This window comes from Motacilla alba, chromosome 5, assembly GCF_015832195.1.
Source record: "Motacilla alba alba isolate MOTALB_02 chromosome 5, Motacilla_alba_V1.0_pri, whole genome shotgun sequence".
In the NCBI taxonomy this organism is placed as follows: domain Eukaryota; kingdom Metazoa; phylum Chordata; class Aves; order Passeriformes; family Motacillidae; genus Motacilla; species Motacilla alba.
In genome coordinates, this window is record NC_052020.1 from 51,815,791 (window position 1) to 51,831,665 (window position 15,875).

Consider the following 15,875-nt stretch of genomic DNA (forward strand, 5'->3'; position numbering starts at 1 on the left):
ACTTCTCTTAATTGCACCTCAAGGTGCAGTTCAGGTCTCACAGTCATCTCCTCCCTCAAACACTTTCCTGCTTCTCAGTGCTTTAGGCTACCAGCGCCAGCTCTCAAGGTTTTTACACATCTGCTTTCTCCCAGGGATGCCAATCTGGTGCTGTGCAGATCAAGGGCGCCTGCAGCACCTCCAGCATTTCCACACTGAGGTCCCCTCCCTGGGACTTAGCTGTGTTAAGCACTTACCCTGCAAAGACAAAGCCAGCTTTCATGCACCCCCTCTCCAGCAGATTGCACCTACTTAGGAAGCTGTTCATTCTCAGCACACCTGTTCTGCAGACAGAGATGGTGGCAGATGAGTTTAGTTCTTGGGTGGCGAGTGATAGCAGGATGTATTCCAAAATACTCAGCTTTTCGGGGAAAAGATCTGTGCTAGAAGTGACCAGTTGTTCCAGTGAGTGGTACAGCCACCACTCCAGCCTCAGGACCTGATGTCATACCTCTGTGAAAATGGAATGAGCAGAGAAACAGGCAGACACCAAATTACCCTCATTCCTTGCATAGCTCAATTCCTCACTTTCAGTCCTAGCCTGGTAGCCTCCAGGAATAAGAAAGTGCATTGTCAGAGAATCATTTCACCTGAATTCCTGCATTTATGAAAATTTTCCTGAGGGCTCAAGAGGACTCTTTAGGTAACTAGAATCAAAATCCGTAAGGGAAAAGATGATCTGCAAAGGGCTGTGGTGGAGGACTTGGGAAGGAATTCTGCTTGGCCAGACTTAAGCAGGAAAAAAAAAAGAATAATGTATTCATGTGAGCAATTAATTAATTTTTCTAGAAACGTTCTCCTGCTTAAATTATAACCAAGCCCTGGCACTGCTGAGTGCTATGATTTAATACCCCCATAATTAAAGACTTTGTTGTCATCCCAAGCCTTCACTGTGCAGAGAAAAATCAGCTCAAGAGCAGGAGAAATGTTTTTTAAAAGTCAAAGGCTGATTAGCACGAATACTTGTGAGGAGGCTTCCAGCACACAGCCCTCAGATCTCCTGTCAGCTATCACCCCATCCGCAGGGCAGAGTGTGGGTGCACCTTCCCAAGCCAGCCCAGCCCAGCCTGCCCAGGTCCAAAACACCCAGCGCAGCCTTTCCCGTGAAGGGCAAGACAAACCAAGAAGCAATTCAGGAACACTTGGCACTCCGTAAGGGATGAGGGATGCTTACCTAGGACATCCTAGAGGAGATGTTGGCACTGTCTAGCTGCAGTGGGCTCTACGGTGCTCAAATACCAGAGCGTGAGGAGAGCTGTAAAAAAATCCCTGTATGAGGGGCTGCAGCATTCACACACCAATCCCCGAAATGTTCCTAAGCCTTTCCTTGGGAGTACTGCTTTGACAAGTGAAATATATTTATTGTTTTATGATACTTAAGATGCATGAATAGAGCCTGCAGCCTCCTTACCATGCTTCAGCTGTAAGTAACGAGTCATATAAATAATTTAAAAGGGAATTAATAGGGCCAGCAAATCAACGACATGACAACACTAAAACAAAACCAAAGGCACAAAATTTCAGTGTTGTATTCAACCAAAAGGACTTCCATGGCTCCTGAACACTCATTCACCTTCAGCAATATGCATCTTTCTTGTAGTGCTTGGGTATGGAGCTCCAAAATACCTTCAGTTTATGTCAAATGTCCATGTAAACAAGGTGAATTTACCATGGGACTGAAGCAAGTGTCAGTGGTAGATTGTATTCAGATGTCAAGACAGACAACTATAAACTTTAAAACCTCCCTCTTCTGCTTTATTGACATGTAAATTGTTCAAAAATGTTCTCACAATTCAATAATTACAAAGACTTAGACTTACATTAAAAAAGTAAAAACCAGAAAACCCCCAAAGCAGTAGTGTCCAGCTCTAACTGAGCCCCTTTATCAAGAATCTGAGAAAAAGAGCAAGTACTGTCGAACACTTAACGTAACAGGATTAAATGTTGACTAGAACACTCAGTTTAAACTAAAGATAAGTGCACGTCCTATACAGTGTTTCAGAAAAGAACATTAGCCATTGGTATATCATTAGCCCATTTAAACTGAATTTTAAATAAGTGACATCCAACTGTCATAAAATTGGCACAGAAGGCACACTAGTGTGACAATGACAAACTGGATATGCCAGCCACTGAATTAATTACAAGCTTTTAATGAAACATGGTCACAAATCTTTGAGTACTAAATGTATAATACATGGAAGCATGAGATTAAATATACACGCAAAACATCACCGCACATGGGCCATCGCAAAATATACAGGAGTGTGTTGTGCATTTTTCTACATGATCAATACTTGATTAATAATCATGGGGTCTTCATGCAGGTGAGGATACAATTAATGAGAAAAGCAGCACCCCCAGTTACACATCCTTCATGTTCCACTTTGGTAACCAATGAACAGACTGATGGTTTAGTGCGATACAGTCCCTGGGTCAGGCAGACTCAGAGGGCAATGCGTCCACAAGAAGGCTTGCTAGCTAAACAGCGTAGTGTGTCCTTACACCAAAAACCCAGGAGAAACAACTTCTCAGGAGGAGAAAGGCAGGAACTAGGAGTAAAATTTTTTTCACAGCAGTATTTCAAAAGCCCTGACTAATGACTGATGAGGACTAAAAGCAGGGAATGGGTAAAGAGATAACTGTCAGTAGTCCTATGTACAAGACTAAAAAGTTGGTAGAAAGACAGAAAGACAGTTATTCAGCTGTATATGTAATGGCTAAATGAATTAAAAGGCCACAAAACTATAACCAGCTTTTCTTTGACTTCCTGGTGACTCTACTGATGTTGGAAACGACCTACAGCTTCCTACCATTCTCCTTAAGATTTAGGAAAAAAACAGTTACAGGAAAAAGGGAAAAGTGTATTCATCTGAGGATGTAACTAGCCCTGCTCACATTTCCTATTTAGAAGTCCAAATTCTGTCTAAAAGGATTTCCTGCTAATCAGACATTACATCATTCTATAGAAAAATAATATTCCTGATATTGTAACAACATTATCAGTAACTCTATTTCTCTTTCACCATAAGAATAAGACTATTTACCGGTGGCCTTGAATGCTCCTATGCAATAAAACTGTCACAGCTGTGCAGAAAGGAATCAACCGTAACCAAGCAGTGAACAATTCTGCATAAAAAGCCCAATCGCTATTAGTAAAGAATTTTCTTCATTTCCATAGTTTGTATCTACAATCTGGATATATAATTATTCTTGTACAACACTAGAGAGTCTGTGTCAGTCTTGGCACTAGCATCTGAGACGGCGCTGCCCTGCTGTTGAACGCCGTGGAGCAGTGGATGACAGGAGCCGCAGTGGCGGTGGCGTTACGCGTCACAGGTCGACTGGTCCAGTCCATCTAGCGTCAGCTGGTTCCTATGAGGAGAGTTGGGACTTGGGGGACCACTTGGATTTGAGCTATTCGATGGAGTAGAGTGTTTGGTGGAGTCTGAATCAGGCTGTTAATGAGAAACATTAAAGAATTAGGTTTACTTGAAGTGAATTCTTTATACTCAAAAGCTTTCAAAGGCACTCAAAAATGAGGGTGAGCAACACCTATGAAGCAGTGTGCATCAGATTAATTCCACAGTTAAACATTCAAGCAATTACTTCCACTACCATCAACAGGCTCTAGCGCAGTCCCAAAGGTGACCTCTGATGCGACAGGAATTATGGTAAGTATGTGGAAATTGCTGCATCTCTGGCTTCTCTCCTTTAGCCATTGCAAAGCTTTCCTGATGGAATACAGCTATCTGTATACTGTTGTTCAGAATTCACCAGCCTGAAATTTTTGGGCAATTTTTATAGCCCAGGAGTAGCTTTTTCTGCCCATGTAAACATATCCAAACTATGGTCAAATAATATTCAGTTCGGTGAGGAGGAAGGAAACAAGCATAATGAACTGTTTACAAAACAGCAACAAGCCTGCGAAGTGCCTGACAAACGAGTGAAGGCTGCCAAGAATCTGGCTGGAGATCTGGAAACAGAATACACTTAGTGGGTATGTCCTACATCAATATCTAATAAAGACTATCCACAGTTATTTCCCCAGTATGAGATTAGTCGTTGGATATTTGCCTTCACAGGCTGGTCTCACTTCAACAGGATGGCTGGCAAGTTTCCCGCTATTTTGGTGTGTTACAATTCTGAGCACTGCAGAGATTCACAGCTAATGAAATACTGCACAAAAAAACCCTGTTAACACTGCAGCAAGTTATTTTCAAGAAAGAGAAATATATACTTGACAAATAGACTGAAAGGTAACATCCTTCAAGAATGCTGCTCAGAAGATTTTGCATGGCTTGAACAAAAATAAGATAATCTATAACAAGATTATCCTAACATGATCCGGTTCATAAAGTCAAAAGCCATGGGGGAAATAGTATAATGCCAAAAGGTGTTATTAGAGCCTCTTTCCAGTTTCAAACTACTATTTGTTTCAATTTAATAAGTCATAAGAAATTGTAAGAGCTACCAAAAAGAGAAAACATTGTAAAAATTCCCTTTTGAATCTATCATTACTTGTGCCTACAATTACCATAAGAGCATGGAATATACTGGAGTTTGGGAAGGGTGAGCAGAATAACTAACATAGTCCATCATAACAGCCTTTGAAAACCAAGACTGTTCCAAAAATACCCATGTTTAGAGATCCCCACTTTCATGTGCTTTTAATGGCTAACTGAAGGTTACAAAAGAAGTCAGACCACAGGTGTGATCAGAACTGAGGCATCCACCAAAAGTCTGGCTTCACAAAAACATGCTTCAAAATTCAGAGCATTATATGGGCAGGCAGTTAGGTACCAAAAAGCACTAAAAATATCTTAATCAGGGACTTTGCTTCCCAGGAATAATTCCTATCACTTTCCTTGCACAGACTTTTGCTTTAGCAAAGCTTAGAAAAAAACACATGATAAATCACAGATACAAAAAATCATGTATCTTCTCTATTTAAATTCAGGAACATCAGTTTTGTAAAGCCAGGACATTTTAAGTTTGGTGACTACTGGCACATACTCTTATTCTTGCTAAAAGCAGTTTTATGTATTATAAATTTGATTCTTTCTCAAGTTACATGACAAAAAGTCTTCCTTAAGGCAGCACAGAAAATTACTTAACTAGTCATATTACTTTGCTATTTTATGCTAATATCCCGGAGTACATTTTTAGGAGCTTTGAGGACATTTCATCAATTAGTCAAATTTCTGTTGCCTAAAAAGCTTAATTGAAGACATTACACTTCTTAAAATATCACCACAAGAAGACCTTCTCACAGCTTTGCTTTTGTGTTAGCGTCTGTAACTTTTGCTGGGAAAAACACTTGTGGAAAGAAAACATCTCCATAAACATCTCTGTGAAGTATTTCCTTGGGAATGTAATTTATTGGAAAAAGAGAACAATCTACATCAACAGGGTATTGTTGGTCTCCATGCAGAGAAGCTGTTTTACCTCTTTGTCAAACTCCTGGTCAGGGTCGGACATACTTCGGGAAGGCATGGCTGCTCCCACATCACTGCCACCTGCAGAGAGGAAAGGACAAAAGGCAGTTTACAGCTCCTGTTGACATCACAGATGATAGCTCACAAGTGAGCAGCTTGCTCCCAGCCTTACTTGACGAGGGCCATGAGATGTAGGTTTTGTTTCTCTGCTGCTGCTGCTGCCGTGACAGGTTGGCTGAAGACTGACAGGATTTTTCATCCTGGGCAGGAGGTAGGACACTCTACAGTGTAAATGAAACACCTTGTTAGCCAGCAACAAAAGCTATCCAAGAAGAAGCTGTTACTCATGAAAACTTTACTGTGTTTTTGAAGCTATTACAACCCAGTGTTGGTAGAAAAACTGAACTTACTTGACCACATCCACATATTTTCAGTAACAGACACAAACCCTGAGAAAGACAGAGAAAGAACTAAGCCCCATAGCAGCCACTGGAACCTGTCAGCCAGCAAACCCTCTATGAAGGGGCAGGGGCTGTACTAACAGCTCTGCTTTCCTTCCTCCTCCTGCTGAAATGACAAATGCCTGACCCACATCTGGGCTATCTGAGAAAGACAAGAGAAAGCCTCACTAAAAGCTCTTGGGTACATACAGAACATAAACGTGTACCTTCACATTTCCTCTTGTAGATTTAACACTAAAATAGCTCATAGAATGCTGTATTAGTTAATTACAAAATGAAATTAATGCTATAAAGCACTGCAAGTCGCATGCATTTTAGTTACCTCCACAGCATTAGTTTTCCCCCCCTTGTTATTGCTCTAGAATTGGTGAAGTGCCACAAGCATACCATATTCCAGTTCCTAACAGTTTGTAGCTACTCCTACCCTTGCTAGGGAAGCAGAGGAGGGACAGGAAGAGGAAGAAAGCAGAAGGGAGCCTTGCAGTGAGGAATGGTCACTCTGGAGAGAGATTTCAGCAGAGATAGGGCTCATGTGATAGATGTGCTCAAAGCCTGTTGGGGGTGATACCAAGAGCAGAATGTTGAGAGGATGAGGGGAAAGGAAATTCATTCTGTTGTTTTAAGACAAAAAAGAAAAAGGAAGGAGGAGAGACTGATTATACACAAAGCTACTAACAAGCTCTTGGCAGTGGTATCTGTCTTTCAGTGTCTCATTCATAAGTCAGCTAACAGTATTTCCTTGTACAGGATTTAGAAGCATTGCACAGCAGGAAGGTTCACCCTTCTTAAAAAGATTTAAAGAAGAATTCGGTACAGGGATAATACCTGAGCCCATCCAGCTCATCTTCACAGCTTTTGTGAGCAAGAACAAATGCACATATGTATCCCTCCCTTATAAATGTATTTTACCAGTGGGAGGTCCATGAGGACCTGCATTCCATCTCCTGGTCCCATGTGAGCCACGTGGTTGAAATTCGTTGGGTTAGAAATCATCTTTGACCGTAGCTCAGGGTCTCTAAGCATTTCCCTAAAAAAACAAGAGTGATTTTTTGCTATTAGCATTCCCAGTCTCTGCATGTCATCATGTATATTCAGTTATTTTTTACAGATTTACAAATAAATTCTTACCGCCTTTGCTGTAACCGCTCTTCCTCGGGAACCTTAAATACAAATCTTCTTTTGCTCCTGGTTCGGAGCATTTGCTTCTTGCTGTTGTCAGAGGTTTCTGGTACACTGAGGCCAGCTCCTGCTGTAATAGCACAAAGCAATTTCACTTACAGAGGTACAGGCTGACCTAGACACATTCAACACAAATTTCATCTAGTGCGAAGCTAACATTTGGTGAAAATTACCAGTTAGAATGAGTTACCCATTTCTCCCCCTGTTCAGGACTCACCTGAAAACTTGTTCTTGAAATAGATTAACCTTGGTGGCTCACAGTTAAGGAGGTTCAGTGTGCCATCCATGTTTAATGGTCTGATCTGTTTTGAGGAAGGAGACAGAGAATTACCTCAAGTCTAGCATACACTCTGAAGAAACACCTCATTTGAAAGTAACCCAATTAAGTTCAATATTCAAAGAAAATTACTTACCCTTCGCAGGCCAATAGTCTGGACCCATTCCATAGTGTTAACATCAAACACATCAACACCGTACTCGCTATACACTGTTACATATGAAGAATTGCAACCTGCATTGATTGAAAACAAACAGAAAACCCTAATGTCATTTCCATAGTGCAGAACTGACAAACATTTGAGCAGATTTCAACAGTTACAAGTTTTCCACTATGTGCAAGATACATTTTAAAACACATTTTCAAAGCCCCAGTTTCAAACAGATTTTTTGGTGAAAATAGATTTGCTAATGACAACTATCAGCATTACGGAAATATTTAAATTTGACCCTTTCGGTATTTTTTAAAACTTCACGTTGACATTTCATGAAATTGCAAAATGGCATCTGAAGTTTTCAGATGCATACAAATTTGCTATGTGGTAGGAACTGAACAGCTAGCTTTGCTATGGATTACTTCACTTCAGAAGAAGCAAACTAACTATACATCTGCTGAGTGCAGAGGAGATGAGAAAGCCACCATCTGTGAGCTGGGTCATGAACTCATGATGCAGATCTGCTCTCAATTTCCTTCCTCTTTTGCTTACAATTTTCTAGCTTTAGATATTCATGTATGGGTTACTTTCATCAAGTCGACAGAAAAATGTCACAATGCTTAAAGCCTGTAACTCATTTTCTCTTTTTAACTTTTTTTTTTTTTTTAAGCATAAAAGGCATCAGCAGACAAGTTTATTTTAGGTCAAACAAAAAGCAGAGATCTCTAGAGTTTTGTATCAACATGCTTCTGCTCATGTAAAGACTGTCTCCTGATGTAAAAAGCAGTTACTAGAAACTTAAGGGATTTAATAGAGAGAAGATGCTTCCATAAACAAAATGAAAATAACCCAGTAGGACACTAAACACATCAGAATCTTCTTGGAAGAACTGAAGTACAGTTGTGGTGCTATTTTTTAAATTCATTAAAAGAACGCCTTGGACAGCTATCATAAAAACGTAACACAGAAGTGATTTATGGTCAAGCATCTATTACAAGTGGTCTTAGCTGGCGTGGATGTTCAAATCAAGAGGGAGAAGTGGGCATCAGGCAGAAACACCACCTGCAGCCAAGGCTGGCACTTGCCAGTCAGAGCTGATGAGCTTAACCAGGTCTTGAGTGGTTCCCAGAGAGCGCTGTCAGTGCCTGCACCGGGCTGGCCTGTGCTCCAGCCTCCAGAGCAGCTGGCTCCAAGGCTTTGCACCAGGCTGGCCCGTGTTCCAGCCTCCGGAGCAGCTGGCTCCAAGGCTTTGCACCAGGCTGGCCCGTGCTCCAGCCTCCGGAGCAGGCTCCAGCCTCCTGGCTCCAAGGCTTTGCACCAGGCTGGCCCGTGCTCCAGCCTCCGGAGCAGCTGGCTCCAAGGCTTTGCACCAGGCTGGCCCGTGCTCCAGCCTCCGGGGCAGCTGGCTCCAAGGCTTTGCAGCAGGCTGCACGGGAGCCAAGCGGCCCGAGGACAGCCACGCTGGCTCAGCACAGGACACCGGCAGCAGGCTGGTGCAGGGGCAGCCCTGACAGGCCAGCTGGCCTAAGAGCTGGGCCAGGGCTCACCCTGCCCTCTCCTGGGTGAGGGCACTGAATGCCCCAGACACAAATTCTCTGTTCTAGCCTAAAACCTCTCTACACCATGGTGTTTTACCACAGCAGAATCACTTCCACTTTGTTGGTCTCTCCTACGAAGACTGGCTGAGAGAACTGGGGCTGTTCTCAGCCTGGAGAAGAGAAGACTCTGGGGAGACCTCACAGCGCCTCCCAGTTCCTAAAGAGGCTACAGGGGAGCTGGAGAGGGACTTATTACAAGGGCATGGAGTGATACGACAGGAGAAATGGCTTTAAACTGAGAGTGGGTTTAGACTAGATATTAGGAAGAAATCCTTTATTTTGAGGGTGGTGAGGTACTGAACAAGTTGCTCACGGAAGGTGTGGAAGAAGCTGCTCCATCCATGCTAGTACCATGTTCAAGGTCAGGTTGGATGGAGCTTTGAGAAAATTGATTTAATAGAAGGTGTCCCTGCCCATGGCAGGGGAGTTGGAACTAGGTGATCTTTAAGATCCCTTCCAACTCAAACCATTCGTAATTTTACAACCTCCTGATGGGACAGTTAATAAAACCCACCATCACTAGTGACAGACACTAGGACTGAGGAATGAGGACAAGACTAATGAAAAGGGAAGCAATTCAGTTTCCTTTGGCAGCAGAAAATGTTGCTCTTTCTACAAAAACAGCCCTAGGCCAGCACCACTCAGGATTGCACGTACAAGAATGTTATAAAATAGTTTACAGTAAGAACACTTCTAATAATAACAGACAAAACCATTAACTAGCAAGTCTAGTTTGCTGAAATGCAAAAAACTGTAAAGCTGATTAAGGGAAAGGAAACATTAGTTTTAGCTAACAGTGTCTTAAAGTAAATTTGCCACTACATAGTTTTCTTGGGACTTTGCTTCAGACTTCTGTAAAGAATTAGGTCAGGGTAAAGTAAGCAAACAATTTCAGTTCAAATCAAATACAATTAAGCACGTTCCTATCAGGGCTGGGCCTGATCAAACCAACATGCACCTAACTCCTTGCTGTACTACTTAAACAAAAAGCTATTTATTGCCTTCAATCATTCAAAAAATTTTAATTGCTATTTGAGCTTCAAATAGAAATACCAGATTTATCATCAACTGCCTCTGACTACTGAATATTGAAAACTGCTCTGCATGTGCCTCTCTTCTACCAAGCTGATAACCAATGCTCCTGAAACAAGCAGAGTGGTTCAAATATTACCCTCCACCTATCCTATTTTTGGATACTGTCCCTCTAAAATTAAAACCAAAAGGAGAAAATTTTTATCTCTTATTATCTTGATGAAACTTCAGACTTGCAGTTACATTTCTTCTCTAACTTTCTACTGTAATTTGAGTACAGTACACAGAAGACACCCTACAGGCAACTGGACATTTATGCTCTCTCAAAATCTTTATAGAATTTCACAGACAGGTAGCACACTGTCCTGCATCCAGGACTACTCTCTGAAAAAATTATTTTGCATTCCACTATTTATTCTTCTGTGTCCTGTAATAAGGCAGAGCATTTCTTGCAGCATCCAGGATCTCCAAGTCCAAAACTACCACGTGTCTGTTAACTCACCAAAACTTAAACTCGATATTCAAAGACAAACCGAAGCAAAATTGAATACAATGCTGAGTATTTTTTGACAAGTAAAGCAGCAACAGGGATATGGCAACAGAAAAACATATACATACTACAGGCAACAGGAGTTGCAGGCCACATTAGTTCCTGCATGCGTGACCTTCGACCTTGCGAATCGACGTAAACTCCCATATGGCTGAAGCAAAGCAGGTATTCCTCATTACTGAGCTCCACAGCACAAAGGGCATCAAAAGACTGCTGTGAGAGGAAGATAAGCGAGGGGTCATTAGGATTTACCAGGTTTATAGATTGTCCATCTCCCTGGATGGTCAACAGAGAGAACCCAGACTGGTAGCCAACACAGAGCTTGTCCTTGAACACTGTCATCCACTGTACAATTCCTGGAGCCTGAATTTCACTGAATTTTTTGTGGAAAGGTTTAGTTCTGTGAATTTCATAGCAAAAAACCTGTCGTTTGACAGCCACAAACAAACAAGTAGAAGAACTCTTCTTTAGTGTTCCAGTTGTAATCAATTGGCAGCCTTTAGTTTCTGCAAGCTTAATGTCAAAGTTCCCTTCTGACCCATCCAGAGAGGCCCAGGGGTAAAGGTGGACGTGATGGTTCCGACCACAGATGAGGATGATGATTTTTTCTTTGGGAGCAAGCTCTATCTGGTACACCTTCTTGCAGTCAGCAGCTCGGACTATCACTGCAAAGGAAACAAGAGCTGCCGTAAGTTAAACAGGAAAATCACCTGGCCCAGAACCACTGCAGTGCTACACAGTGATGCCTGAAAATTAAACACAGACATGTATCAGGTGAGGAAGAGCACTTATTACACGTGTTTGATTCTCTGTTATTAATTCTCAGAGCAAAAAATGAAACAAAGCATTCCTGTAACCCTAACGATTCATAAAAAAAATCTCAACAACACTTTGTGGGAAAATGCTGCTTAACATGTAGGATAAATGGAGACATTTCTTTCTTGAATTGTATCTGTACCATCTGTACAGTGAAAGATGCTGCATCTTCAGAAGTGGGTCTCACCTCCAGAAAAACATCGGCATCTTCAGTAAATTTTGGAGGAAGACCAAATTAGCAGAAAACAAAGACAAGAAATATAAAGTATTTAATCCTGATAAGTGAGGAGACAAAATGCTGCACTGTTGGCAGATCTTTCAGCCAGGTACAAAAGCAGTACAGTAAGGGGGTATAAAACACACATATGGAAAGGCAAAAAAATGCCCTTTGTGATGGGGAAAGGATAAGAAGGAATGGGCTTAGGCTGCAGGAAGAGAGGCTCAGGACAGGCACCAGGAAAACCCTTTCAGAACAAGGACTAGTCAGGCTACCCATTGGGACTTTTGCTGTTTGATGCATTTTTTTTTAAAGAAGGGTTAGAGGCAGCTGAGGGGGTTAGGTGCAATGTGTGCTCTTTGGGAATATTTGCTATAGAAGGACTTTCAAGAATGCAGTAAGTATTTAATGAGGTACAAAAGAAGAGCAATTCTAAGCTAGGAAACTTAATAAGCATAAACCAATAAAATTAAATGGTAACTTTCATCTTTTTTCTAGCTGAATGCATTAAAAATATTTGTGAACTGTAGTTAAAAAAAAAAAGAGAGACCTCTTCATTGGAAATTCTTTGCCTTTTTCAGTAACAGCTCAGTAATGTAGCCAAAGTTACCAAATTCTTTAAACTTGGCAATAAGACTTTAGCTGTTTAAATCACAGAGTGCTGTTGTGGTGTACCCTCACCTGAATAAATAGATGAAATGTCTGAAGAAATGCTCTAGGAAATAACTGGCTTTGCCACAGAGAAATAGTTTCTTTCCTAGCTCCAACTCAAGCTTATTTGTCAAGAATTAAGCAATATTCTAACCTAAGACCTTTGCTATAAACAGCTGGCAGTTAATTAACACTAAAAATTACAACCGCCATAAAATGAAAAACAGATTACGATTTACAAAAATGTTATTAACACACAGAACTGGCCATAGAAAACTCCTGCTAAACATCTCTTAAAACCAAACCTGATAATTAATTTTCACATTTCCATATAACATGGTGATGCAGATAATTGTTCCTTTAGGAAATGACCTTTCAAATTAAATTTACAACTTTCTTTTATGCAAGAAGCTGTACTGGAATTCCTGGAATCATCTGCATCTCAAGTTATGTTTATATCTAACTACTAAAAGAATGGTGACCACTGGAAGTTTACTCAAAGGAATGGCATTCATTACTGTTAAAAAGAATTCCAAGTATCCACTGTCTCTGTGTAAGCAGTTTCTCCTGGAATTGGGCAATGTCTTATTCTAAACAAGAATAATTTTCTTTTGACCCAAACCCACATCCCTGATATAATTTAATTTTGCAAGTCTAGTAAGTCTTTAAAAACCTGTATTCACTGCTTTATTTTATATTGAAATGCAAGCTTTAGCATGAGTAAAATCCAACTTTCAAATAGCCAGAAACTAAATTACACAGAAAAAGGAATTGAGAAAATCACTGACAAGACTAGCACCCCAAGACACATTTGCTTTGGACACCATTGGTCTTCAAGAGAATGTGAGTGGTTGTCAAATTTCTGGAAGAAACAGATAAGACATGGAGGTTTTAAAGAGAAATCTACAAACTGTGTGTGTGCTGTGCCTGCTCTGTGTGCTGAAGCATTTTGATCCTTGCTGTGGGAACACAGCTAAGGTGAGAATGTGTCAGGATATGGCCAGTAACTCATCCCTTTAATTTCAGCAGTCACCTGAATGTAATGATAACGACCAAATTAGTGCTCATATCTCACATTCACTCTTCCTTCTCATCAATTAACTGAGTGCTTAATACTTACTATACATGAAAGGCTGTTGTGCAACCTATATTACTGCAGCACTAAAGCTTATGGAGCTCATTATTTTGTATGTAATTACTGCATGCATTATGGCCTAACTTACCATCCCGGGTCACCTCTATCACATACAGTCCTTCTTCTGAACCAATGGCTATTCTATCTCGATCTAAGGGGGAAAAAAAGGCCATTAATTCAGCCAAGCTTGGTCTTATCTTTAAAACAGGCTGTTTGTTTAGAACAGCTGAAAACATTTCAGCACAAACAGATTCTCACCAGCAAATCAATTTTGCTTGAATTCACACAGTCTGTCAAAAGCATGCTAAGTACCATATTGCTAAAACAACCTGCTGAACAACTCAACAGTATTATTTACTCCAAGTGGATGAAGAAACCTGAATATCAATGCAAGATTAGCATTTTTCACCCATTATTAAATTCTCACGAAGGAATTCAGCTGAGGAATTTATTTCAAGATGTCAGTGCTCTCATTATAAAAGCCCATCTAAAAGTTCCAACCACCTTCATACACTGATAAAAGTTAAAACAAACATACCTACAATAGCAGCAGCTAAACTTGCTTTAATAAGAGGCAGGGTACTGTCATAGGCTTCTTGTGGAATATGCACAACCTGGTTCCTCAGCCTGTTTTTGTGCAGGATAGACTGCAACCCTTCTAGGATTCCAACCCACTTTCTCTTTTCATTCTCATTTTCCGTCAGGATCAGTAGAGAACAAGACTTTGAAGGCAAACCTAAGAGAGAAGCTGTCACCTTTAAACAGAGAGAGACAGTGGAATTAGTTAGAGTAATAAAAGCCTTTTTTATCATACAGAACGGTGAAAATAAGCTACACTTTCTCATGACAATGGAATGATGTACCCAAGGGGCATACACAACACAGCTAATACAGCCACAGCACTTCAAAACAACTACCAAAACACAACCACTGCACAAGCCACAGTGGCTTTGTTTAAAAGTATTCAGCCTTGCTTAAATATTCTGAATCCTAACATATGGGCAGGGAATGCTACACTAATCAATACATGGCAGCAAAAGGCTCCTTCCTGCTCTGAACCATTGTTTGTCCTGATCCCACCCACCCATAATTTACTGAGAGTGACACACATGCTTTGTCAACCAGATGCATTGAAACCCAAAGGCATTGCTATCATCAGTTCTAGATTTTGAATTTGTTATCTAATTTTCCAAATATTTGTCCAGGGGAAGAGCACATCATTATCTGCATTCAAAGCTCTGGAGGAAAGCAGTAGTTGAGGCTGAAGAACTGCATCCTCCCACGTCCCTGTGTTAAAGGAAAATCACTATGGCTTCACTTAATTTTCAGTTAAGTCATCCCATGGATCTCAAAGCAGAATGTGTTCTAAATAGAAAAACTATCCAGGAACTTCTGTTGCCTGAAGAATGCATGCAGTAATTCTTAATATTTTGGGGTTTTGTAGTGCATGAAGAGACTGAAGGGTTTATGGTATCATGAGAACTATACTTTCAGCCACAGACAAACAGACCAACAGCCAGGATCAGCCCTCACCACAGACTCTGAATAACAACAGTTAAACAGAAAAAAAACCCAACAAAGGGTGTAAAAGGGCAAACCAGAAGGCTGTAACATGGAATATCAGACCTTCAGCCTACATGCTGTTATAAGACAATCATTGTAAGGACGGATGTTGTGGTAATGCAACACACACACACTTCCGGAAGAGTGAATGAAACAGTAACACTCATCTCGAAGATAAAATATATCTGAAAGTAAACTTGGGATAAGAGGATGTCAAAGACAGAAGTTCAGAAGTAAGATGAAGGTGGAGGTGAAGGGAGGTAGGGAAAGAACTGAGTACTTGCAGCTGCTCATAGCTCTTACTACTCTGCATAAAGGTTTGTTCCTGTCTAAACTCTAACTAAGCATTAATATTTTAAAGGCAGATGGAGGCATAATGGATAATGTTTAGAAAACAAAACAAAACCAGATTCCAGCAATGGTTTTCCATTTGAAGTACCACCATGTATTACTCATCAATCTTTTGAAGCTGGCAACTTATATGTAGTCAAATGCAAGGAAAAAAAGTGAGCAGTTGGTCACAATATATATTGCATTATTCGTCATACAAAAATCCATTATTTGCTAGGAAACTCAAGACTTCTTAACTTGGACTGCTAAGCTGTGGGAGCACTCCACTACAGCCAACTCTTACACTATTATTAGAATTGTGAATCGATGGCAGAACTTAAGACTGCAATGCCTGAATGTCAGCATGGCCTAACACCCAGCTTTAAAAACTGGTTACCAAGGAGAAATGTTTGAATCTGAGACAACTTTTTACTC

The 15,875-nt window shown here is 40.8% G+C and overlaps 1 protein-coding gene across 14 annotated transcripts in view; it reads right to left on the minus strand.

The window, feature by feature from the left end:
• Window positions 1-1,767: 1,767 nt before the first annotated feature.
• CDC42BPB (CDC42 binding protein kinase beta) overlaps window positions 1,768-15,875 on the minus strand; it is a 91,362-nt gene continuing 77,254 nt past the window's right edge. For 6 of the 14 annotated variants that reach the window (XM_038137092.1, XM_038137105.1, XM_038137099.1 and 3 more), the window contains 11 exons: window positions 14,086-14,302; window positions 13,636-13,698; window positions 10,797-11,393; window positions 7,531-7,628; window positions 7,335-7,419; window positions 7,067-7,187; window positions 6,848-6,965; window positions 5,888-5,926; window positions 5,650-5,758; window positions 5,488-5,558; window positions 1,768-3,497 (listed from right to left, as the gene is read on the minus strand). In XM_038137092.1, the coding sequence (XP_037993020.1) occupies window positions 3,366-3,497; window positions 5,488-5,558; window positions 5,650-5,758; window positions 5,888-5,926; window positions 6,848-6,965; window positions 7,067-7,187; window positions 7,335-7,419; window positions 7,531-7,628; window positions 10,797-11,393; window positions 13,636-13,698; window positions 14,086-14,302 (1,650 nt within the window). In that variant the 3' untranslated portion in view covers window positions 1,768-3,365. Of the gene's footprint in view, window positions 3,498-5,487; window positions 5,559-5,649; window positions 5,759-5,887; window positions 5,927-5,948; window positions 6,491-6,847; window positions 6,966-7,066; window positions 7,188-7,334; window positions 7,420-7,530; window positions 7,629-10,796; window positions 11,394-13,635; window positions 13,699-14,085; window positions 14,303-15,875 lie in introns of those variants that run through there. The other 8 variants (XM_038137100.1, XM_038137093.1, XM_038137104.1 and 5 more) reach the window with 5 other exon arrangements.